The 21,898-nt window shown below is 61.1% G+C and overlaps 1 protein-coding gene across 1 annotated transcript; it reads right to left on the reverse strand.

Moving 5' to 3' along the window:
* Positions 1–295: 295 nt before the first annotated feature.
* On the reverse strand, positions 296–20,723 carry gtf2h1 (general transcription factor IIH, polypeptide 1). The gene is made up of 15 exons (XM_088935108.1): positions 20,560–20,723; positions 15,338–15,493; positions 14,318–14,510; positions 11,582–11,744; positions 10,290–10,383; positions 8,820–8,969; positions 8,521–8,600; positions 8,243–8,373; positions 7,208–7,295; positions 6,973–7,061; positions 6,169–6,286; positions 4,877–4,967; positions 4,266–4,381; positions 2,060–2,152; positions 296–1,346 (listed from the first exon to the last, which is right to left on the reverse strand). The coding sequence occupies exons 2-15, from the start codon at positions 15,489–15,491 to the stop codon at positions 1,260–1,262; spliced, it is 1,647 nt and encodes a 548-aa protein (XP_088791234.1). The 5' UTR covers positions 15,492–15,493; positions 20,560–20,723; the 3' UTR covers positions 296–1,259.
* Between the last annotated feature and the right edge of the window lie 1,175 nt (positions 20,724–21,898).

Raw genomic sequence — 21,898 nt, forward strand, 5'->3', positions numbered from 1 at the left:
AGGGCCTCGGGCGTGTCCAGCGCGGCAGGAGACGGACACACGGCTGTCCACAGGGCCTCGGGCGTGTCCAGCGCCGCAGGAGACGGACACGCGCTGTCCACAGGGCCTCGGGCGTGTCCAGCGCAGCAGGAGACGGACACACGGCTGTCCACAGGGCCTCGGGCGTGTCCAGCGCGGCAGGAGACGGACACACGGCTGTCCACAGGGCCTCGGGCGTGTCCAGCGCCGCAGGAGACGGACACACGGCTGTCCACAGGGCCTCGGGCGTGTTCAGCGCGGCAGGAGACGGACACACGGCTGTCCACAGGGCCTCGGGCGTGTCCAGCGCGGCAGGAGACGGACACACGGCTGTCCACAGGGCCTCGGGCGTGTCCAGCGCGGCAGGAGACGGACACACGGCTGTCCACAGGGCCTCGGGCGTGTCCAGCGCCGCAGGAGACGGACACACGGCTGTCCACAGGGCCTCGGGCGTGTCCAGCGCGGCAGGAGACGGACACACGGCTGTCCACAGGGCCTCGGGCGTGTCCAGCGCCGCAGGAGACGGACACACGGCTGTCCACAGGGCCTCGGGCGTGTCCAGCGCCGCAGGAGACGGACACACGGCTGTCCACAGGGCCTCGGGCGTGTCCAGCGCCGCAGGAGACGGACACACGGCTGTCCACAGGGCCTCGGGCGTGTCCAGCGCGGCAGGAGACGGACACACGGCTGTCCACAGGGCCTCGGGCGTGTCCAGCGCGGCAGGAGACGGACACACGGCTGTCCACAGGGCCTCGGGTGTGTCCAGCGCCGCAGGAGACGGACACACGGCTGTCCACAGGGCTGCCTGCGGGGCCTCAGATTCCCAGCACTGCTCTGCTCCAGAGCGCCGGACGCCGGGGAATTCAGAGTCCGCTCCTCCTGTCCGCAGTGGAGCGGGAAGGAGACCCCGCAGACGCTCGGGAGGCAGGGTTTCGCTCCGGGGAGTAGAGTATTGCTTCGGGAGTCTTGGCTTCTCCCAGACCCGGAGGGCCAGCAGGCCCTGTGTGGCGTTCCCGCCGCCTTCCCGTCACGCCTCGGGAACACGGCTCCCCCCCCCGGGAGAGGAACGGGACGGCGAAAGGAAATTCATCTGCAGGAGGCGCGGGGGGTCGTTCCTGTCCACTGACCGCAGAGCTGGGCCTCATTCCTCGCCCCCCCCCCCCAGAAGAAAATCCCAGCTCCCCGCCTAGGGCCGGGGTCCTCCCCCGCCTCCTGGGGGGCCGCGTCTGCGCCCGCCCCCCTCAGCTCTTCTTCATCATGCGCCGCGTCTGCCAGGTGTGGAACTTGCTGTAGGCCGTCTGCAGCATCTCCTCCAGGTGCCCCGTCAGCTGCGGAGGGCAAGGGTCAAGGGTTAAAGTTCACACCGGCGCCCTGGCGTGCGTGTCCCGTGCGAGCGAGCCGTGGGCGACGCTAGAAGGTTTACAAACGAGGGGAGGCGGTCGGGGCAGTTTGTAGCTCACCCAGAACCTGGGGCTTAAAACGGCTTGTTCCACGCTCCCACCACCCTTTGTGTAAAGAAGCGCCTCCTGCCCTCGGGTTTGCTCGAGTGCAGGGTGAGGAGTGCGTGTGCCACATGTGTGGACAAATACCAGATCAGTGCTAGAGCGCAGGGGTCTCCTTCCATTGAAAGGAGGGCTGTGGTGTTGTATTTTGCTCTCAATGTGCTGTGACTGCTGCAGGAGAGCGCGAGAGAGAGAGGGGGGGGGCAGGACGGGAGAGAGACGGGGGAGAGAGACGGGGGAGGGCAGGACAGGAGGGGGGAGAGAGGGACAGGAGAGGGCAGGACAGGAGGGGGGAGAGAGGGACAGACGAGGGCAGGACAGGAGGGGGGAGAGAGGGACAGACGAGGGCAGGACGAGAGGAGAGAGAGAGAGAGGAGAGGGCAGGACGGGAGAAGAGACGGAGAGACAGAGAGACAGAGAGGAGAGGGCAGGACGGGAGAAGAGACAGAGAGACTGAGAGACAGAGAGACAGAGAGACAGAGAGACAGAGAGACAGAGAGACAGAGAGACAGAGAGACAGAGAGACAGAGCACACGTACGTTTGTGCTCAAGTACTGCCGCTGAGCCTTCTCCTGGAAGGGGCGCAGCTTGGTCATCTGGAACCGCTCCAGGTTAGTCCTCATCTTCACCACCTGCGGGCAGAGGAGGAGGAAGAGGAGAGACAGCGCGTCAGCCCGGAGCGTCAGACTCTGACAAACTCCCTCCTGCCACCCTGATCGGGCTGAGGTCCCGGCTCTATAGGAGCGCCGCCAGCGAACACAACACCTGGTCAAAGCGCTGGCCACAGCTACGTTAAAGCTCTCCTTCAGAGCAAGAGAACACCCGATCGATTCTGAAAGCCCTGCCTTCGCACGGGATGAAGACATCATTAAGGCCAGCAGCCATATCAGTCTGCAGCTCCCAGCTGGCAGCCCCACTGGAGCTCAGCAGGTGTGAGCCTGGTCAGTACCTGGGTGGGAGACTCCTGGGAAAGCTGAGGCTGCTGCTGGAAGAGGTGTTAGTGGGGCCAGTAGGGGGCGCTCACCCTGCGGTCTGTGTGGGTCCTAATGCCCCAGTATAGTGACGGGGACACTATACTGTAAAAAGGTGCCATCATTTGGATGAGACGTAGAGGTCATTAAAAATCCCAGGGCGTCTCTCGAGAAGAGTAGGGGTGTTACCCCGGTGTCCTGGCCAAATTTCCCTCTGGCCTTTACCAGTCATGGCCTCCTAATCACCCCCATCTCTGAACTGGCTTCATCACTCTGCTCTCCTCCCCACTGAGAGCTGGTGTGTGTGAGGGGACTGGAGCATCATCCAGGGGGGGCTGCACACTGGTGGGGGTGGAGGGGATCCCCAGTACCTGTAAAGAGCTCTGAGGGGAGTGTCCAGAAAAGAGCTATATAATTGTAAGCAATTATTATTATTATTATTATTATCATCACAACCGCAGCACTTCGGCCAACTGGACTTTCTGCAAGAACTGCTCTGGAACAGCCATTAGCAGAAGTTTCGGGTTTTTGGGGTCCGTTTGTAATCACTGCAGACCTGCCTTTGGCCAGTCCTGCTCCCCTGTTAAAAACACTAAAACTCGTCCGACAGCGGGACCGGGCGGCTGGTTCTCGCCGAGCAGCACAGCTGCGGAGAGCTGTGGCTCCTCAGTGCCTCAGTGCTGATCACCGACACCGAGCCCATCAACCTCACAGCACGGCCCGGTCCAGCTGCTCACCCCTAAGATCTGTGTGGGGACCAAGCAGGATGAATGCTGGATGAGCGTCGTGAACAATAATCACAACTGTGACACTTTAAAGTGGAGCTGCAACACGATTTTTGTATCTTGGGGTCGATGAGTGCATTTCAAACCACAATAAAACTAAGATTGACACAGTAACTTGCAAAACCTCCAGTTTACATCACAAAATAGTCGAAATATCCAGGTCTGCACAGCGCCATGTTCTGTGACTCAGATTGAGGCAACAAAACTTCCAGTGAGGTGAAACGGCCCAATAACACTGTAAACCAGCAGGCTTGTGAGTCCATCTTTTTTAACTCAATAGAAACATTGCTCTTGACTTCGAGACGGTTTTGCTGACAAATACTACTTGTCAACTCTGCATGCAGATCACGTGGGAACATCTCTGCAGTGAAATGTCTGCTGCACAACCTGCACTTATTCACTCGTACATCACAGTACATCAGTCATTACAGTGACTAGTGAGCAGGAAGGGCCACATCACGTCACAATTCGTGGGAACTCTCGCTCTCGCTAGTGGAGAGATCAGGGGTTTGCGACGTCACACAGTACTTTCACAAAGTTCACGATTTTGTGCTTCATTCTAAATTTGTAATTTTTTTCTATAACACCAATTAATTTATTTAAGAACCAGTCTGAGAAACTGGGACTGCAGTTCCCCTGTAACAGCTGTGGGTGATAAAGACGAACATCGTGCTGCAGTCAGGGAGAGATGAGGAGTTGTGCTGCTGATGCGATGACCACTAGTCATGCCTGAAGGGGCTAAGTTGTGCTGCAGACTCTTTCAGAAAACAGCAGGACACAGGGGTCAAAGGTCAGGGCCATGCCAGGTTGTCTTGGCTCAGAGGGGGGGGGGGCGAGTCTGGAGTCTCGAGGCCTGGCAGTGCTAGACAGTGCGAGAATGACAGGTGCCCCCCACATTACAGAGGCTGAAGCTGGGAAGACCCCCCCCCTCCTCTCCAGGGCTGCTGGAGTTCGGGGGTGTGGGACACACGGCTCCTGGGACTCCTCACCTTCTCCTCCAGGAAAGGCGTGTTGACGGGAAAACAGGACCAGAAGTGTCGGAGCAGCTCGCCGGCCGCAGTGTACAGGTGCTTCAGCTCAGACTGGACTTCGTTTGGCACCATCTCTGGAGACAAGGACACAGCATGCTGGTAATAACACAGGATACTAGTAATAACACAGGCACTGCTGGTAATAACACTGGGCACTGCTGGTAATAACACTGGGCACTAGTAATTACACTGGGTTACTGGCCACTACACTGAGCACTGCTGGTAATAACACTGGATACTAGTAATAACACTGGACGCTGCTGGTAACAACACTGGATACTAGTAATTACACTGGGCGCTGCTGGTAATAACACTGGATACTAGTAATTACACTGGGAGCTGCTAGTAATAACACTGGATACTAGTAATTACATTGGGTTACTGGCCACTACACTGGGCACCGCTGGGTAATAACACTGGGCACTACACTGGGCACTGCTGGGTAATAACACTGGGCACTACACTGGGCACTACACTGGCACTGCTGGGTAATAACACTGGGCACTGCTGGGTAATAACACTGGGCACTGGTGGTGCTGCACTGTGCGCTGGGCAGGCGGGGGACTCACGGTTGATGGCTTGCTGGGTGCCCCCCTGCATGAGCAGCCCCCCAGGGGACAGGGCAGCGATGGCCGTGCTCGCCCCGCTGCTGGACAGCACCTGCACAGAGCGAGAGACGGGACGGGCGCTGTCAGGACCAGCACCGAGCAGAGGCACCGAGAGACACCCGACGCACAGTGAGCTACACTGACGGCTTCCAGCACTCCAACACTGCAGCTGCAGTGCCTCTGAGCACACAGACTGGACACCTGCCACTCGCAAGGCAAGGGTGAGGAGAGGCAGACAGCAGGGGGGTGGAGAGAGGAGGGGTAGAGAGCCAGTAGGGAGGAGTGAAGGCAGAGAGAGGAGGGGTAGAGAGCCAGTAGGGAGGAGTGAGGGCAGAGAGAGGGGGGGTGGAGAACCAGGGGGAGGGCGGAGAGAGGAGGGGTAGAGAGCCAGGGGGAGGAGTGAAGGCAGAGAGAGGAGGGGTAGAGAGCCAGGGGGAGGAGTGAAGGCAGAGAGAGGAGGGGTAGAGAGCCAGGGGGAGGAGTGAAGGCGGAGAGAGGAGGGGTAGAGAGCCAGTAGGGAGGAGCGAGGGCAGAGAGAGGAGGGGTAGAGAGCCAGTAGGGAGGAGCGAGGGCAGAGAGAGGAGGGGTAGAGAGCCAGGGGGAGGAGTGAAGGCAGAGAGAGGAGGGGTAGAGAGCCAGGGGGAGGAGTGAAGGCAGAGAGAGGAGGGGTAGAGAGCCAGGGGGAGGAGTGAAGGCAGAGAGAAGAGGGGTAGAGAGCCAGGGGGAGGAGTGAAGGCAGAGAGAGGAGGGGTAGAGAGCCAGGGGGAGGAGTGAAGGCAGAGAGAAGAGGGGTAGAGAGCCAGGGGGAGGAGTGAAGGCAGAGAGAAGAGGGGTAGAGAGCCAGTAGGGAGGAGTGAAGGCAGAGAGAGGAGGGGTAGAGAGCCAGGGGGAGGAGTGAAGGCAGAGAGAGGAGGGGTAGAGAGCCAGTAGGGAGGAGTGAGGGCAGAGAGAGGAGGGGTAGAGAGCCAGGGGGAGGAGTGAAGGCAGAGAGAGGAGGGGTAGAGAGCCAGTAGGGAGGAGTGAGGGCAGAGAGAGGAGGGGTAGAGAGCCAGTAGGGAGGAGTGAGGGCAGAGAGAGGAGGGGTAGAGAGCCAGTAGGGAGGAGTGAGGGCAGGGGGGGGGGGTGGAGAACCAGGGGGAGGGCGGAGAGAGGAGGGGTAGAGAGCCAGGGGGAGGACTGAAGGCAGAGAGAGGAGGGGTAGAGAGCCAGGGGGAGGAGTGAGGGCAGAGAGAGGGGGGAGGGTGCAGCCTCACCTGAGTCAGACTCGGCCTGTAGTTGGCCATCTCGTGCCTGATGCAGCCGACGGAGTTAATGATGTCCTGGCTGGTCGTGTACTGCTGGGACTGCACCGGGACAGGCCCGTGAGAGTACCTGCGGACAGAGGAGAGGAGACGTCACCAGGGGAGTCATGGTGCAGCGAAGAACGCGAAGAAGGGACAGCCGATCTGGCCTGTTGGGTAGTCAGTAACTAATTAATCCCAGGATCCCATCTGGTCCAGCTGTTTTTCAAAGGAGGTCAGGCTATCGGCTTCAAGCACAAGGCTGGGTACCCTGTGCCACACTCTCCCCACAACCCCCTGGGTAAAGACGTGCCTCCTGCTCTGTTCTAAATGCACTTCCTTGTGACTCTGCTCACTCTTCAGACGAACAGAGGGATGGGGCTGAAAGAAGACCAGCAGACAGGAGGCCTGTGTGTGAAGAGGGGACGGAGGTCTAGTTATCTGACGGACTTCTTGACATTCAATCTGTACCTAAAACAACCCTGCAAAACAGCGCAAACGCTTTCTAAGTCTTGGCGAGCCAAACCTCGCGGCTGGATCCCCATCTTGTGCGGAGGGGTTCAGCCAGGGTGAACGCCGCTCGTCACCTGACCAGGACCTCTGGGATCACAAGCACACGGACACGGCGCCCGGCTGCACAGACCCCGAGCCCAGGGTCCCGTCCTCAAGCCCGGGATGCCAGGTCCCTAGGAGAGCGCCGCCCTCGCTGGCGGCCAGGCAGGGCGCAGGACAGCGTGCCCCCAGCTTGCGCGGGTCCGAGCGGGCCGGCGGGCTCACCTGTCCGACTTCTTGAGCTTCAGGGCCACGGTCTTCCTCCCGCTGTCCCTCTCCAGGTCCTCGTACTCGATGGCCTCCTGCAGCTTCACCTGCGGACCCAAGCAGGCGACACACTGAGCTCCAGGGCTCCCCCTGCGGGCTCTCGGAGCAGGGCCTCAGCCCTCTGTCCCCCCCCCGTGCTGCGCCACACGCCTACCTCACCCCCCCCCCCCCCAAGCACCACCGAGAGCCGGACCTTTTTAACTGGCGGCTGGAAGAAGTCGGAGTCCTTGGAGTTTCCGTCGGTGCTGCTCGTCTCGCTGGCCTGGTCGTTCTGCGTGTCCCTGGAAGAGAAAGAAGGAAAAGGGGAAGGGAAACAAAAATAATAAAACATCTGTGGATGCAGATCTTGTTGCTCCGTCTCCCTCTGTTTCTCTCTCTTTCTCCACCCCCTCGTCCCTCGCCCCCCCCGGCTCTCCACCCCCTCGGCCCTCCCCACCCCGGCTCTCCACCCCCTCGTCCCTCGCCCCCCCTGGCTCTCCACCCCCTCGGCCCTCGCCCCCCCTGGCTCTCCACCCCCTCTGCCCTCGCCCCCCCCGACTCTCCACCCCCTCTGCCCTCGCCCCCCCCGACTCCCCACCCCGGCTCTCCACCCCCTCGGCCCCCCTGGCTCTCCACCCCCTCGGTCCTCACCCCCCCTGGCTCTCCACCCCCGCTGCCCTCGCCTCCCCTCCCCACCCCACCCCTGGCTCTCCACCCCCTCGTCCCTCGCCCCCCCCGACTCTCCACCCCCTCTGCCCTCGCCCCCCCCGACTCTCCACCTCCTCGTCCCTCGCCCCCCCCGGCTCTCCACCCCCTCGGTCCTCGCCCCCCCTGGCTCTCCACCCCCTCGGTCCTCGCCCCCCCCGACTCTCCACCCCCTCTGCCCTCGCCCCCCCTGGCTCTCCACCCCGGCTCTCCACCTCCTCGTCCCTCGCCCCCCCTGGCTCTCCACCCCCTCGGCCCTCCACCCCCGCTGCCCTCGCCTCCCCTCCCCACCCCACCCCGGCTCTCCACTCCCCCTCTGCCCTCGCCCCCCCCCCCAGCTCTCCACTCCCCCTCAGCCCTCCCCTCCCCTCCCCACCCCGGCTCTCCACCCCGTCTGCCCTCGCCCCCCCAGCTCTCCAACCCCTCTGCCCTCGCCCCCCCGTCCCCCCCCCAGCTCTCCACCCCCCTGGCCCCTCCTCTCCACCCCCTCGGCCCTCGCCCCCCACCCCCTCGGCCCCTCCTCTCCACCCCTCCCTGCACTCACTGCTTGCGCAGCCCTGCGGCCAGCACCATGGCGCTGTGGTGGTTGAAGCGCTTGATGATGGCGGAGTTGCTGTTCTCCTTCACGGACTTGCCGGCCTGGGAGCTGGAGGGCCCACTGGGGAGACCGTAGCCCTGCAGAGAGGAGACACGCTCGGCTCAGCCCGCCGCCACGGCCCGCCCACCGGACACCGCGGGGCACGACGCCAGCTCTCAGCACGGAACGGTGCCCCGGCGGAGAGAGAGCTCGCTCACACCCACGCCCGAGCTCTCGGCTCTTACCTCATCCAGCGTCTTGTCCTCCAGGGACAGCAGGTCCACCAGGGGATTTCTGACCCCTTGGATGACCATCGACTTCAGCCCTGCAGCACAACGACATGCGCGCTCAGTGACCCTGCGCTCGGCTGCTACCAGCAGTGGACGTGCACCACCCACTCCATTATCAATCAGTTAATCAATTGTATTGATTCCGAGACCCCTTTTATTTATTGGACCGTTAAGAAAAGACGACGCCTCATCCCCCTCACCGCCCGCCACAGGCGCGGAGATCGCCGAGGGGCCCTGCTCGGACCCAAGCTCACCTTTCTCGTCCTGTCTGGCACACTCGGAGAAGAGGTCCTGCGAGCCGGTGCTGATCCGGTCCCTGTGGAAATAGTGAGACTGGAAGAACCGGGTCCAGAACTCCTTCTCGGTCAGGTTGTGGGGGACGTTCTCCGCGTATTTCTGCTTCACTGGAAAAGGAATCGCCGCAGTGAGAGGGGCGTCCAAGCGCCCGGCCATCGCCCCTCGTCGCTCGGGCACGGCCGGGGAGCCCCCAGACAGGCGCGGAGCTGGGAGCAGCGAGGGGCTCTGGACGAGGGAGTCGGCACGCTGCTGCCGCGCCCAGAGCTTGGCGGGGAATCTGTTCTCGCCTCTCAGGAACAAAAAACTCCGAAAGCCTTTGGAGTCTGGGTGCAAAAAATGAAGATCCGGAACCAAGACTCCTTTCAAACAAGCCATGTATAAATACAGGACCTTACCTTCTCTTTCATAAGGACAGAATAAGAGATCACTTTATTGGCCATATAGAATTTCTTGCACGAGGAATGTGTCTTTTCACAGACCCCAGCTTGCTCTCCATGAGACACACAGACAGGGAGAGAAGCTGGGGGTCAAAGCGCAGGGTCAGCCATTGTACAGCACCCCTGGAGCAGTTGGGGTTCAGGGCCTTGCTCAGGGGCCCAACAGAGTAGGATTCCTCTGCCGGCTGCAGGATTTGAACCGGCAACCTTCCAGCCACAGGCGCAGATCCTGTGCCACAGAGCCATCGCAAGGCCCCTAGCCACCCCACATATAGTTCAAATATACACTATTATACATAAATATAAAGTATATTCAGTCGACAAGCTCACGGATTTACACGGTGGCTCCAGAACATACAAAATATTGGAAAAAATGCTTTATTCTCAGAAAAATTCATCAAGCATGCTAACAAGACCTAGATAGTGAGCCTACACAGTTGTCTTTACTGTTTTTTTTTTAAATTTACATTTGATATATTGCATTACCATAACAGTTCAGGTGGGGAGCTGCGTCAGCATGCAACACCCACACCTGAAGAAGGCTCCACGGCCGAAACGTTGTGTTTTCTCTCTTCTTTTTTTCAGGGTGGAGTAAACCTGTTACTTGTTCCTTTACCATAACAGGTTAGCAAGATTTTTTTTTTACAGGGGTTATAGGATAAATCCTATCCTATGTGTGAATGTGGCTCTGTGCGCGACTGAAAATCCCTCACCCCTGTGTGAGTTACAGGTCGACCGTATACAGCAGAAACGTTTGGGCTCCACAGAAGATTCTACAAAAGTGATTCCAATCCTTCAGGTTGTTTATCACGCAGGACATACAGGCCATCGGAGCGCGCCTGTCTGACACGAATTCGCCCTGCCACTCAAGACACGCAATACCCCGCCCCCCCCACCCCAACACCAGCTGTGATCGGGGGCGACGGACTGCGCCCAGCCTCGCCCAGCCCCCCCGGAAGGCAGGAGGGAGTGGGGGGGTCTGGGCCGTACCTGCGGGGTAGGTCCTGAATATGGACTCGATGATGTCGGCGGTGAGGTTGTATCTGAGCCCGTTACAGCCGTCCGTCTGCGGGCGGACGTCCGCCTAGAAGAGCCAACAGGAGACGAGAGGGACAGTCAGGCCGCCGAGCGCTCCCCGGATCCCTGAACCACTAACTACCGAACGATTCGCCGGAGGGGAGCCGGCCCGCGGCCACCTCCGGCTTCTCCCGCTCCTCTGGGAAAAGGGGTTTTGGGACAGACAGCTGTCCTGTTCACGCAGAAGAGCGGAAAGGAAGCGTCACAGGTCCCTCTCTCTCCCCGCGGGAGGAGAAGATGGTCTTCTCCGGCTCCTCGCTCCTGTGTCACAGAGTCAGCAGAAACCCCCCTCCGCCTGCGCCTCCGCCCTGCTGCGAGACCCCGGCCAGCGCGCTCGGGCAGCTCGGCCAGGCGAGACGCCCCGCCCTTTGGAAAGGGGAACGGCAACGCTGTTTTCGCATTTCAGGGTTAGAAGGAATCAGCAACCCTCAACAGAAGTGAAATGTAGACAGGAACTTGTAAAACCTCCAATTTAACAACATTTCCAGGTATGGGCAACGCTATGTTCTGTGATTCAGGTCGAGGCACCAAAACTTCCGATGAGGTGAAGCAGCCCAATAACACTGTAAACCAGCAGGCTTGTGAGTCCCACTCTTCTGATCCAATAGAAATATGGTTCTTGACTTCAAGATGGGTTTGCCGATAAACAGAAATGACTTGTTAACTCTGCCTGCAGATCACATGAACATTCCTGCAGTGAAATGTCTGCTGCACAACCTGTATTTATTCACTCGCACATCAGTCATTGCAGTGACTAGTGAGCAGGAAGGGCCGCATCACGTCACAATTCGTGGGAACTCTCGCTCTCGCTAGTGGAGAGACCAGGGGTTTGCGACGTCACACAGTACTTTCACAAAGTTCACGATTTTGTGCTTCATTCTAAATTTGTAATTTCTTTCAGAACGGAGACTAGTGAGCAGGAAGGGCCGCTTCACGTCACAGTTCTTGTGAATTCGCCCGTGGTGAGACCAGGGGCTTGTGACAACACGGCGACATACAGCACTGTCACAAAATCCTGATTTTGTGCTTCATTGAGAATTTTTTTTTCTCTATACCATCAATAAATCTATTTTGGTACCGAGATTTAATGACCGGTCTGAGGAATTGGGACTGTAACAAAACACATCTGAAACCTGGGAACAGCTCTTCCGGGCGGCGTGAACGCCACGATCCCCACGACTCCGATGGCCAGTTAAACCTCTTACCAGGAAGGCCGCGGAGATGCCCACTTCCTGCTTGCTGCTGGCCAGCGAGTGGTCCACGGAGCTCAGGCTGAGCCGATTGGCCCAGAACTCCTCGGCGCTGATCACCTGACTTACAACCAGGTCCTTGTAGAGCTGGAACAGCACCGGGTCCTCCTGGAGCATTCTGGGAAGGGAGGCACACACAGTCAGTACCTGGATGGGAGACTCCTGGGAAAGCTGAGGCTGCTGCTGGAAGAGGTGTTAGTGGGGCCAGTAGGGGGCGCTCACCCTGCGGTCTGTGTGGGTCCTAATGCCCCAGTACAGTGACGTGGATAAAATACTGTTAAAAAAAAGACACCGCCTTTCGGATGAGAAACAAAACCAAGGTCCTGACTCTCTTTGGTCATTAAAAATCCCAGGGTGTTTCTCAAGAAGAGTAGGGGTGTTACTCCGGTGTCCTGGCCAAATTTCCCCCTAGCCTTTACCAGTCATGGCCTCCTAATAACCCCCATCTCTGAACTGGCCTCATCACTCTGCTCTCCTCCCCACTGAGAGCTGGTGTGTGTGAGAGGACTGGAGCATCATCCAGGGGGGGCTGCACACTGGTGGGGGTGGAGGGGATCCCCATTACCTGTAAAGACCTCTGAGTGGAGTGTCCAGAAAAGTGCTGTATAAGAGTAAGCTACCATTACTATTAATTAAAAGGCAACACACAGCATGCAAGGTCTTCACTCAGCGCGGTGCCCACCCCCTGTCTCCGAGACACTGCGAGAGAGGGGGGCGCAGGGGGGGACACAGCGCGGTGCCCACCCCGTCTCCGAGACGCTGCGAGAGAGGGGGGCGCAGGGGGGGACACAGCGCGGTGCCCACCCCCTGTCTCCGAGACGCTGCGAGAGAGGGGGGCGCAGGGGGGGACACAGCGCGGTGCCCACCCCGTCTCCGAGACGCTGCGAGAGAGGGGGGCGCAGGGGGAGACACAGCGCGGTGCCCACCCCGTCTCCGAGACGCTGCGAGAGAGGGGGGCGCAGGGGGGGACACAGCGCGGTGCCCACCCCGTCTCCGAGACGCTGCGAGAGAGGGGGGCGCAGGGGGGGACACAGCGCGGTGCCCACCCCGTCTCCGAGACGCTGCGAGAGAGGGGGGCGCAGGGGGAGACACAGCGCGGTGCCCACCCCGTCTCCGAGACGCTGCGAGAGAGGGGGGCGCAGGGGGAGACACAGCGCGGTGCCCACCCCGTCTCCGAGACGCTGCGAGAGAGGGGGGCGCAGGGGGGGACACAGCGCGGTGCCCACCCCGTCTCCGAGACGCTGCGAGAGAGGGGGGGCGCAGGGGGGGACACAGCGCGGTGCCCACCCCGTCTCCGAGACGCTGCGAGAGAGGGGGGGCGCAGGGGGGGACACAGCGCGGTGCCCACCCCGTCTCCGAGACGCTGCGAGAGAGGGGGGCGCAGGGGGAGACACAGCGCGGTGCCACCCCGTCTCCGAGACGCTGCGAGAGAGGGGGGCGCAGGGGGGGACACAGCGCGGTGCCCACCCCGTCTCCGAGACGCTGCGAGAGGGGGGCGCAGGGGGGACACAGCGCGGTGCCCACCCCGTCTCCGAGACGCTGCGAGAGGGGGGCGCAGGGGGAGACACAGCGCGGTGCCCACCCCGTCTCCGAGACGCTGCGAGAGGGGGGGGCGCAGGGGGGGACACAGCGCGGTGCCCACCCCGTCTCCGAGACGCTGCGAGAGAGGGGGGCGCAGGGGGGGACACAGCGCGGTGCCCACCCCGTCTCCGAGACGCTGCGAGAGGGGGGCGCAGGGGGAGACACAGCGCGGTGCCCACCCCGTCTCCGAGACGCTGCGAGAGGGGGGCGCAGGGGGGGACACAGCGCGGTGCCCACCCCGTCTCCGAGACGCTGCGAGAGAGGGGGGCGCAGGGGGGGACACAGCGCGGTGCCCACCCCGTCTCCGAGACGCTGCGAGAGAGGGGGGCGCAGGGGGGGACACAGCGCGGTGCCCACCCCGTCTCCGAGACGCTGCGAGAGAGGGGGGCGCAGGGGGGGACACAGCGCGGTGCCCACCCCGTCTCCGAGACGCTGCGAGAGAGGGGGGGCGCAGGGGGAGACACAGCGCGGTGCCCACCCCGTCTCCGAGACGCTGCGAGAGAGGGGGGGCGCAGGGGGAGACACAGCGCGGTGCCCACCCCGTCTCCGAGACGCTGCGAGAGAGGGGGGCGCAGGGGGGGACACAGCGCGGTGCCCACCCCGTCTCCGAGACGCTGCGAGAGAGGGGGGCGCAGGGGGGGACACAGCGCGGTGCCCACCCCGTCTCCGAGACGCTGCGAGAGAGGGGGGCGCAGGGGGGGACACAGCGCGGTGCCCACCCCGTCTCCGAGACGCTGCGAGAGAGGGGGGCGCAGGGGGGGACACAGCGCGGTGCCCACCCCGTCTCCGAGACGCTGCGAGAGAGGGGGGCGCAGGGGGGGACACAGCGCGGTGCCCACCCCGTCTCCGAGACGCTGCGAGAGGGGGGGCGCAGGGGGGGACACAGCGCGGTGCCCACCCCGTCTCCGAGACGCTGCGAGAGAGGGGGGCGCAGGGGGGGACACAGCGCGGTGCCCACCCCGTCTCCGAGACGCTGCGAGAGAGGGGGGCGCAGGGGGGGACACAGCGCGGTGCCCACCCCGTCTCCGAGACGCTGCGAGAGGGGGGCGCAGGGGGGGACACAGCGCGGTGCCCACCCCGTCTCCGAGACGCTGCGAGAGGGGGGCGCACCTGTTCTTCTCCTCCAGCTCCTTGTTGGCCCTCCTCTTGAACTTGGGCAGCAGCTGCTGCAGCAGGTCCTTGGCGGCGTCGCGGTCGCGCAGCGCCGTGCTCTCGCCCGCGAAGTGGAAGGTGCTCGTCTCGCCCGTGTGCAGGACCAGCTGCAGCTGGATCTTCGCCTTCCCGTCCGGGCTGATCTTCTGGCCTGTGGCGGGGGACCCCGACTCTCGTTACACCCTGCGCAGCTCGCAGGCCCTCCCCCACCCGCGAGGAGCCCTCGGCCCTTTCAACAGGACGTCCCAGCACCAGGCGTGCGGCTGCACAGGCCCCTGTGTTTTAACACCACCGCAGCCCCCCGGCCCCCGGCCCCCATCTCCCGGCCCCCGGGCCCCCGGCCCTCGGCCCTCGGCCCCCAGCCCCCGGCCCCCGGCCCCCGGCCCCCAGCCCCCGGCCCCCAGTCTCTGGCCCTCGGCCCCCGGCCCCCGGCCCCCGGCCCCCGGCCCCCGGCCCCCGGCCTGGAGACCCCCTGAAACAGCTGCCGGCAAGCACGCGGGCAGGAGCAGGTGTCCTATCTGCACGGCCGCCCCGAAAATCACTCTGGAGGGAGGGATCCCAGGAGCAGGGAAGAGAAACAAACCATTCAGAACCATAAGCCACTGTGTTTCAGTGGCTCCCTTCACCCCCGAGGATCCCAGAGGATCCCAGGAGATCCCAGAGGAGCAGATCTAACACAGAAGCAGGCGACAGGCTTAGTCTTCATCCGCTTAGGCTACGAAGTCGAAAACACCAGTGGGGAGGACCCGCCGTGCTAACACACCCACGCTGAGGCACCACACGGAACGACCCTGAAAGTCTGAATCCTGGGGTATCACAAGCAGTCGCGGACAAAGTCGCCTGCGTTTTAAGGCGGGAGGGGGGCTGTGCCGCACCCGAGCCCCCGCTGAGCGACGGGAGCGAGCCCGTCACCGGGGGGAGGTCACGCCACTCTCGAACCCGCCCTGCAGGGACCCCGGGGGTGACCTCAGCACTCACAGCGGATGTCGGAGTACAGGTGGCTGACGGAGAAGCGGTCCTTGCCCTCCGGGCCCCAGGCGATCCGCTCGGCCATCAGGTACAGCGTCCCGTCCTGCTTCTTCTGCCGGACGTGCTTGACCACCAGCAGCACCTCCTCCGAGGAGGCGGCCATGGCTGAGAGACAGAGACAGAGACAGGAGAGGGCAGGACAGGAGAGGAGGAGAGAGAGAGAGAGAGAGAGAGAGAGAGAGAGAGAGAGAGAGAGACGGGAGAGGGCAGGACAGAAGAGTAGGAGGAGAGAGAGAGAGAGAGAGAGAGAGAGACGGGAGAGGACAGGACAGGAGAGGAAGAGAGAGAGAGAGAGAGAGAGACGGGAGAGGGCAGGACGGAAGAGGAGGAGAGAGAGAGAGAGACGGGAGAGGGCAGGACAGGAGAAGAGGAGAGAGAGAGAGAGACAGGAGAGGGCAGGACAGGAGAGGAGGAGAGAGAGAGAGAGGAGAGGGCAGGACAGGAGAGGAGGAGAGAGAGAGAGAGGAGAGGGCAGGACGGGAGAGGAGGAGAGAGAGAGAGACAGGAGAGGGCAGGACGGGAGAGGAGGAGAGAGAGAGAGACAGGAGAGGGCAGGACGGGAGAGGAGGAGAGAGAGAGAGACAGGAGAGGGCAGGACGGGAGAGGAGAGAGAGAGAGAGAGACAGGAGAGGGCAGGACGGGAGAGGAGAGAGAGAGAGACAGGAGAGGGCAGGACAGAAGAGGAGGAGAAGAGAGAGAGAGAGACAGGAGAGGGCAGGACGGAAGAGGAGGAGAGGAGAGAGAGAGACAGGAGAGGGCAGGACGGAAGAGGAGGAGAGAGAGAGAGACAGGAGAGGACAGGACAGGAGAGGAGGAGAGGAGAGAGAGAGACAGGAGAGGGCAGGATGGAAGAGGAGGAGAGGAGAGAGAGAGACAGGAGAGGAGGAGAGGAGAGAGAGAGAGAGACAGGAGAGGACAGGACAGGAGAGGAGGAGAGGAGAGGACAGGACAGGAGAGGAGGAGAGGGCAGGACGGAAGAGGAGGAGAGAGAGAGAGACAGGAGAGGACAGGACAGGAGAGGAGGAGAGGAGAGAGAGAGAGACAGGAGAGGAAGAGAGAGAGAGACAGGAGAGGGCAGGACAGAAGAGAAGGAGGAGAGAGAGAGAGACAGGAGAGGGCAGGACAGAAGAGGAGGAGAGGAGAGAGAGAGAGAGACAGGAGAGGGCAGGACAGAAGAGGAGGAGAGAGAGAGACGGGAGAGGGCAGGACAGAAGAGGAGGAGAGGAGAGAGAGACGGGAGAGGGCAGGACAGAAGAGAAGGAGGAGAGAGAGAGACGGGAGAGGGCAGGACAGAAGAGGAGGAGAGAGAGAGAGACGGGAGAGGGCAGGACAGGAGGGGGGAGAGAGACGGGAGAGGGCAGGACGGGAGGAGAGAGAGAGAGAGAGACGGGAGAGGGCAGGACGGGAGGAGAGAGAGAGAGAGAGACGGGAGAGGGCAGGACGGGAGGAGAGAGAGAGAGAGAGACGGGAGAGGGCAGGACAGAAGAGAAGGAGGAGAGAGAGAGACGGGAGAGGGCAGGACAGAAGAGAAGGAGGAGAGAGAGAGACGGGAGAGGGCAGGACAGAAGAGGAGGATAGAGAGAGAGACGGGAGAGGGCAGGACAGGAGGGGGGAGAGAGACGGGAGAGGGCAGGACGGGAGGAGAGAGAGAGAGAGAGACGGGAGAGGGCAGGACGGGAGGAGAGAGAGAGAGAGAGACGGGAGAGGGCAGGACGGGAGGAGGGAGAGAGAGAGAGACGGGAGAGGGCAGGACAGAAGAGGAGGAGAGGAGAGAGAGAGACGGGAGAGGGCAGGACAGAAGAGAAGGAGGAGAGAGAGAGACGGGAGAGGGCAGGACAGAAGAGGAGGAGAGAGAGAGAGACGGGAGAGGGCAGGACAGGAGGGGGGAGAGAGACGGGAGAGGGCAGGACGGGAGGAGAGAGAGAGAGAGACGGGAGAGGGCAGGACGGGAGGAGAGAGAGAGAGAGAGACGGGAGAGGCCAGGACGGGAGGAGAGAGAGAGAGAGAGAGACGGGAGAGGGCAGGACGGGAGGAGAGAGAGAGAGAGAGACGGGAGGAGAGAGAGAGAGAGAGAGAGACGGGAGGAGAGAGAGAGAGAGAGACAGGAGAGGACAGGACAGGAGAGGAGGAGAGGAGAGAGAGAGACAGGAGAGGGCAGGATGGAAGAGGAGGAGAGGAGAGAGAGAGACAGGAGAGGAGGAGAGGAGAGAGAGAGAGAGACAGGAGAGGACAGGACAGGAGAGGAGGAGAGGAGAGGACAGGACAGGAGAGGAGGAGAGGGCAGGACGGAAGAGGAGGAGAGAGAGAGAGACAGGAGAGGACAGGACAGGAGAGGAGGAGAGGAGAGAGAGAGAGACAGGAGAGGAAGAGAGAGAGAGACAGGAGAGGGCAGGACAGAAGAGAAGGAGGAGAGAGAGAGAGACAGGAGAGGGCAGGACAGAAGAGGAGGAGAGGAGAGAGAGAGAGAGACAGGAGAGGGCAGGACAGAAGAGGAGGAGAGAGAGAGACGGGAGAGGGCAGGACAGAAGAGGAGGAGAGGAGAGAGAGACGGGAGAGGGCAGGACAGAAGAGAAGGAGGAGAGAGAGAGACGGGAGAGGGCAGGACAGAAGAGGAGGAGAGAGAGAGAGACGGGAGAGGGCAGGACAGGAGGGGGGAGAGAGACGGGAGAGGGCAGGACGGGAGGAGAGAGAGAGAGAGAGAGACGGGAGAGGGCAGGACGGGAGGAGAGAGAGAGAGAGAGACGGGAGAGGGCAGGACGGGAGGAGAGAGAGAGAGAGAGACGGGAGAGGGCAGGACAGAAGAGAAGGAGGAGAGAGAGAGACGGGAGAGGGCAGGACAGAAGAGAAGGAGGAGAGAGAGAGACGGGAGAGGGCAGGACAGAAGAGGAGGATAGAGAGAGAGACGGGAGAGGGCAGGACAGGAGGGGGGAGAGAGACGGGAGAGGGCAGGACGGGAGGAGAGAGAGAGAGAGAGACGGGAGAGGGCAGGACGGGAGGAGAGAGAGAGAGAGAGACGGGAGAGGGCAGGACGGGAGGAGGGAGAGAGAGAGAGACGGGAGAGGGCAGGACAGAAGAGGAGGAGAGGAGAGAGAGAGACGGGAGAGGGCAGGACAGAAGAGAAGGAGGAGAGAGAGAGACGGGAGAGGGCAGGACAGAAGAGGAGGAGAGAGAGAGAGACGGGAGAGGGCAGGACAGGAGGGGGGAGAGAGACGGGAGAGGGCAGGACGGGAGGAGAGAGAGAGAGAGACGGGAGAGGGCAGGACGGGAGGAGAGAGAGAGAGAGAGACGGGAGAGGCCAGGACGGGAGGAGAGAGAGAGAGAGAGAGACGGGAGAGGGCAGGACGGGAGGAGAGAGAGAGAGAGAGACGGGAGGAGAGAGAGAGAGAGAGAGAGACGGGAGGAGAGAGAGAGAGAGAGACGGGAGAGGGCAGGACGGGAGGAGAGAGAGAGAGAGAGAGACGGGAGAGGGCAGGACGGGAGAGAGAGAGAGAGAAGACGGGAGAGGGCAGGACGGGAGGAGAGAGAGAGAGAGACGGGAGAGGGCAGGACGGGAGGAGAGAGAGAGAGAGAGAGACGGGAGAGGGCAGGACGGGAGGAGAGAGAGAGAGAGAGACGGGAGAGGGCAGGACGGGAGGAGAGAGAGAGAGAGAGAGACGGGAGAGGGCAGGACGGGAGGAGAGAGAGAGAGAGACGGGAGAGGGCAGGACGGGAGGAGAGAGAGAGAGAGAGACGGGAGAGGGCAGGACGGGAGGAGAGAGAGAGAGAGAGAGACGGGAGAGGGCAGGACGGGAGGAGAGAGAGAGAGAGAGAGACGGGAGAGGGCAGGACGGGAGGAGAGAGAGAGAGAGAGACGGGAGAGGGCAGGACGGGAGGAGAGAGAGAGAGAGAGAGAGACGGGAGAGGGCAGGACGGGAGGAGAGAGAGAGAGAGAGAGAGACGGGAGAGGGCAGGACGGGAGGAGAGAGAGAGAGAGAGACGGGAGAGGGCAGGACGGGAGGAGAGAGAGAGAGAGAGAGAGACGGGAGAGGGCAGGACGGGAGGAGAGAGAGAGAGAGACGGGAGAGGGCAGGACGGGAGGAGAGAGAGAGAGACGGGAGAGGGCAGGACGGGAGGAGAGAGAGAGAGAGAGACGGGAGAGGGCAGGACGGGAGGAGAGAGAGAGAGAGAGACGGGAGAGGGCAGGACGGGAGGAGAGAGAGAGAGAGAGACGGGAGAGGGCAGGACGGGAGGAGAGAGAGAGAGAGAGACGGGAGAGGGCAGGACGGGAGGAGAGAGAGAGAGACGGGAGAGGGCAGGACGGGAGGAGAGAGAGAGAGACGGGAGAGGGCAGGACGGGAAGAGAGAGAAAGAGACAGATATTTTTAATAACAGTGTATGTGTGTGTGGCAGTGTGTTGGCTCCATCGACAAACCAGCCGGATGAGCTTCTCTGATCAGTCAGCTCCTCGGCCCCCGGTCCAGAGGGACCACAGGACTAACACCTCCCGGGCCAGCGCACGGTCTCATAACGGAATTGCGTGCCGTGCAGATTAAAATTCAAGCCCCCCCCAACAGCACGTCTACCCGGCTGACCCAGAAAGCGCTCTCCCTGTCCCGGGCACGGTACCGGCTGGAGGAGAGCTGCAGCAGAGCACAAGCCCCAGGGAAACCGCATACAACAGCTCAATACAACAGCAAACTCCACCACTGACAAAGGTGGACACATGTGCTGCACCGCAACCTGCACTCCAACTGCTCTGTCCCCTGCTTCCCTACTTGTTTCAGCGCTGCAAGAGTAATATTTAATCGCCATCTGTTAGGCTACAATAAAAACAAATATCACCGGCAATGCCAAAAATATTATGAGAATGACATGTACGTGGTGTGAGGGCTTAGTTACCGTACTGGAGCGCAGTGTCGACGGAACCTTGTGAGTCCAGTGAGACAGAATTGATCTCCAACCGTGTTCAGACTCGCCAAAGCCCATTACTTACTTAACACCTGACACACGCCCTAATGCCCCCAGCGCAGATAAAACCTCGTTTTAAAAGCGAATCCAGGGCTCAGCAGGGGTCTGACACTCGGTTTTTTTTTCTTTAAATAGGTGACAGCGCTCAAAAGTAACTACAACCCCCTCTGCTCCTTCCACCACGGTGCACAGCGCAAAAGTCGCCGAACGACAACAACCGGTACCTTTTCCCCCCTCAGAAGTGGCCGCTCCTGTTTCCGTGGCTGTGGCCGGGGCTGCAGAGGCAGGTTTCACTCCACGGGAGACGTGGGGACGCGTGGAGTCTTCGCTAGGGTCTGTGATAACAAACGCGCAACTTGCCCGCGGCTGCCACCCCCGACACCTCCATCGGCACCCGTGCCGGCTGTAACACTCAAAACCCTCCGGCTGGGAAACAGCGTCACCGGCTGCAGAGGGCCGGGTGAAAACACAGCCCCACCTACTCCGGTACTGACTTCCAACCGCTGATGATAGTTAACCGTTTAGAAGTTAAACTGACCGGATATATGCTGACCGGATCTGACTTTTTTTTTGTATATTTTCCGATTTTCCCTCCAGGGCACTGTAGTGAAGCAGTAAAGAATCACACAAAATACTTGGGTAAAGAGCAAAAAGTGTAGAATTCAAATAAGTAACTCCTGACACTTATACAGCGCTATTCTGGACACTCCACTCAGAGCTCTTTACAGGTCTTGGGGATCCCCTCCACCCCCCCCACCAGTGTGCAGCCCCCCCTGGATGATGCTCCAGTCCTCTCACACACACCAGCTCTCAGTGGGGAGGAGAGCAGAGTGATGAAGCCAGTTCAGAGAGGGGGGTTATTAGGAGGCCATGACTGGTAAAGGCCAGGGGGAAATTAGGCCAGGACACCGGGGTAACACCCCTACTCTTTTCGAGAGACGCCCTGGGATTTTTAATGACCACAGAGAGTCAGGACCTTGGTTTTATATCTCATGCAAAAGACAGCGCCTTTTTACAGTACAGTATAGGACCCACAGAGACTGCAGGGTGAGCACCCCCTACTGACCCCACTAACACCTCTTCCAGCAGCAGCCTCAGCTTTCCCAGGAGTCTCCCCTCCAGGTACTGACCAGGCTCACACTGCTGAGCTCCAGTGGGGCTGCCAGCTGGGAGCTGCAGGGTGATATGGCTGCTGGCATTAAGTCATGCTGAAGCTTAACAATTACATACTAGTCAGACCCCTGTAAGTTGCTGTATTCAGATTCTACACTTAGAAAAGATATTGTGGCATGAGAAAGACGTCTGGATCTCAGGGGATTGCAGTGTATGGAGAGCTTACAGGAGCAAAACGTCTTCAGTCTAGAACAGGGGAGACAGGGGGGAGATTTTATTCAAGTTTAGAAGATCCTATGAGGTACAGAAGGGAAAACCCATGAGGAAATGGAGCCACAATCGGAAACCGACAGGACAGACAGTAGTAAACACGCCTGTACACAAAGAGTAGTGGGTGTCTGGAACATCTAAAGCCAAGACTCTGGGCAGCTTCAATAAACAGCTGGGCAA

This window comes from Atractosteus spatula, chromosome 16 (assembly GCF_055471065.1).
Source record: "Atractosteus spatula isolate fAtrSpa1 chromosome 16, fAtrSpa1.hap1, whole genome shotgun sequence".
Classification (NCBI taxonomy): domain Eukaryota; kingdom Metazoa; phylum Chordata; class Actinopteri; order Semionotiformes; family Lepisosteidae; genus Atractosteus; species Atractosteus spatula.

What these genes read in the sequence shown, in the direction of transcription:
- gtf2h1 (XM_088935108.1), bottom strand. Translation starts at nt 15,491, where the DNA reads ATGGCCGCCTCCTCGGAGGAGGTGCTGCTGGTGGTCAAGCACGTCCGG. An exon ending in GAGCTGGAGGAGAAGAACAG is followed by an intron (nt 11,745 to 14,317) that starts GTGCGCCCCCCT and finishes CTCCCTTCCCAG; the next exon opens with AATGCTCCAGGAGGACCCGG. An exon ending in TGCCAGACAGGACGAGAAAG is followed by an intron (nt 8,601 to 8,819) that starts GTGAGCTTGGGT and finishes GTTGTGCTGCAG; the next exon opens with GGCTGAAGTCGATGGTCATC.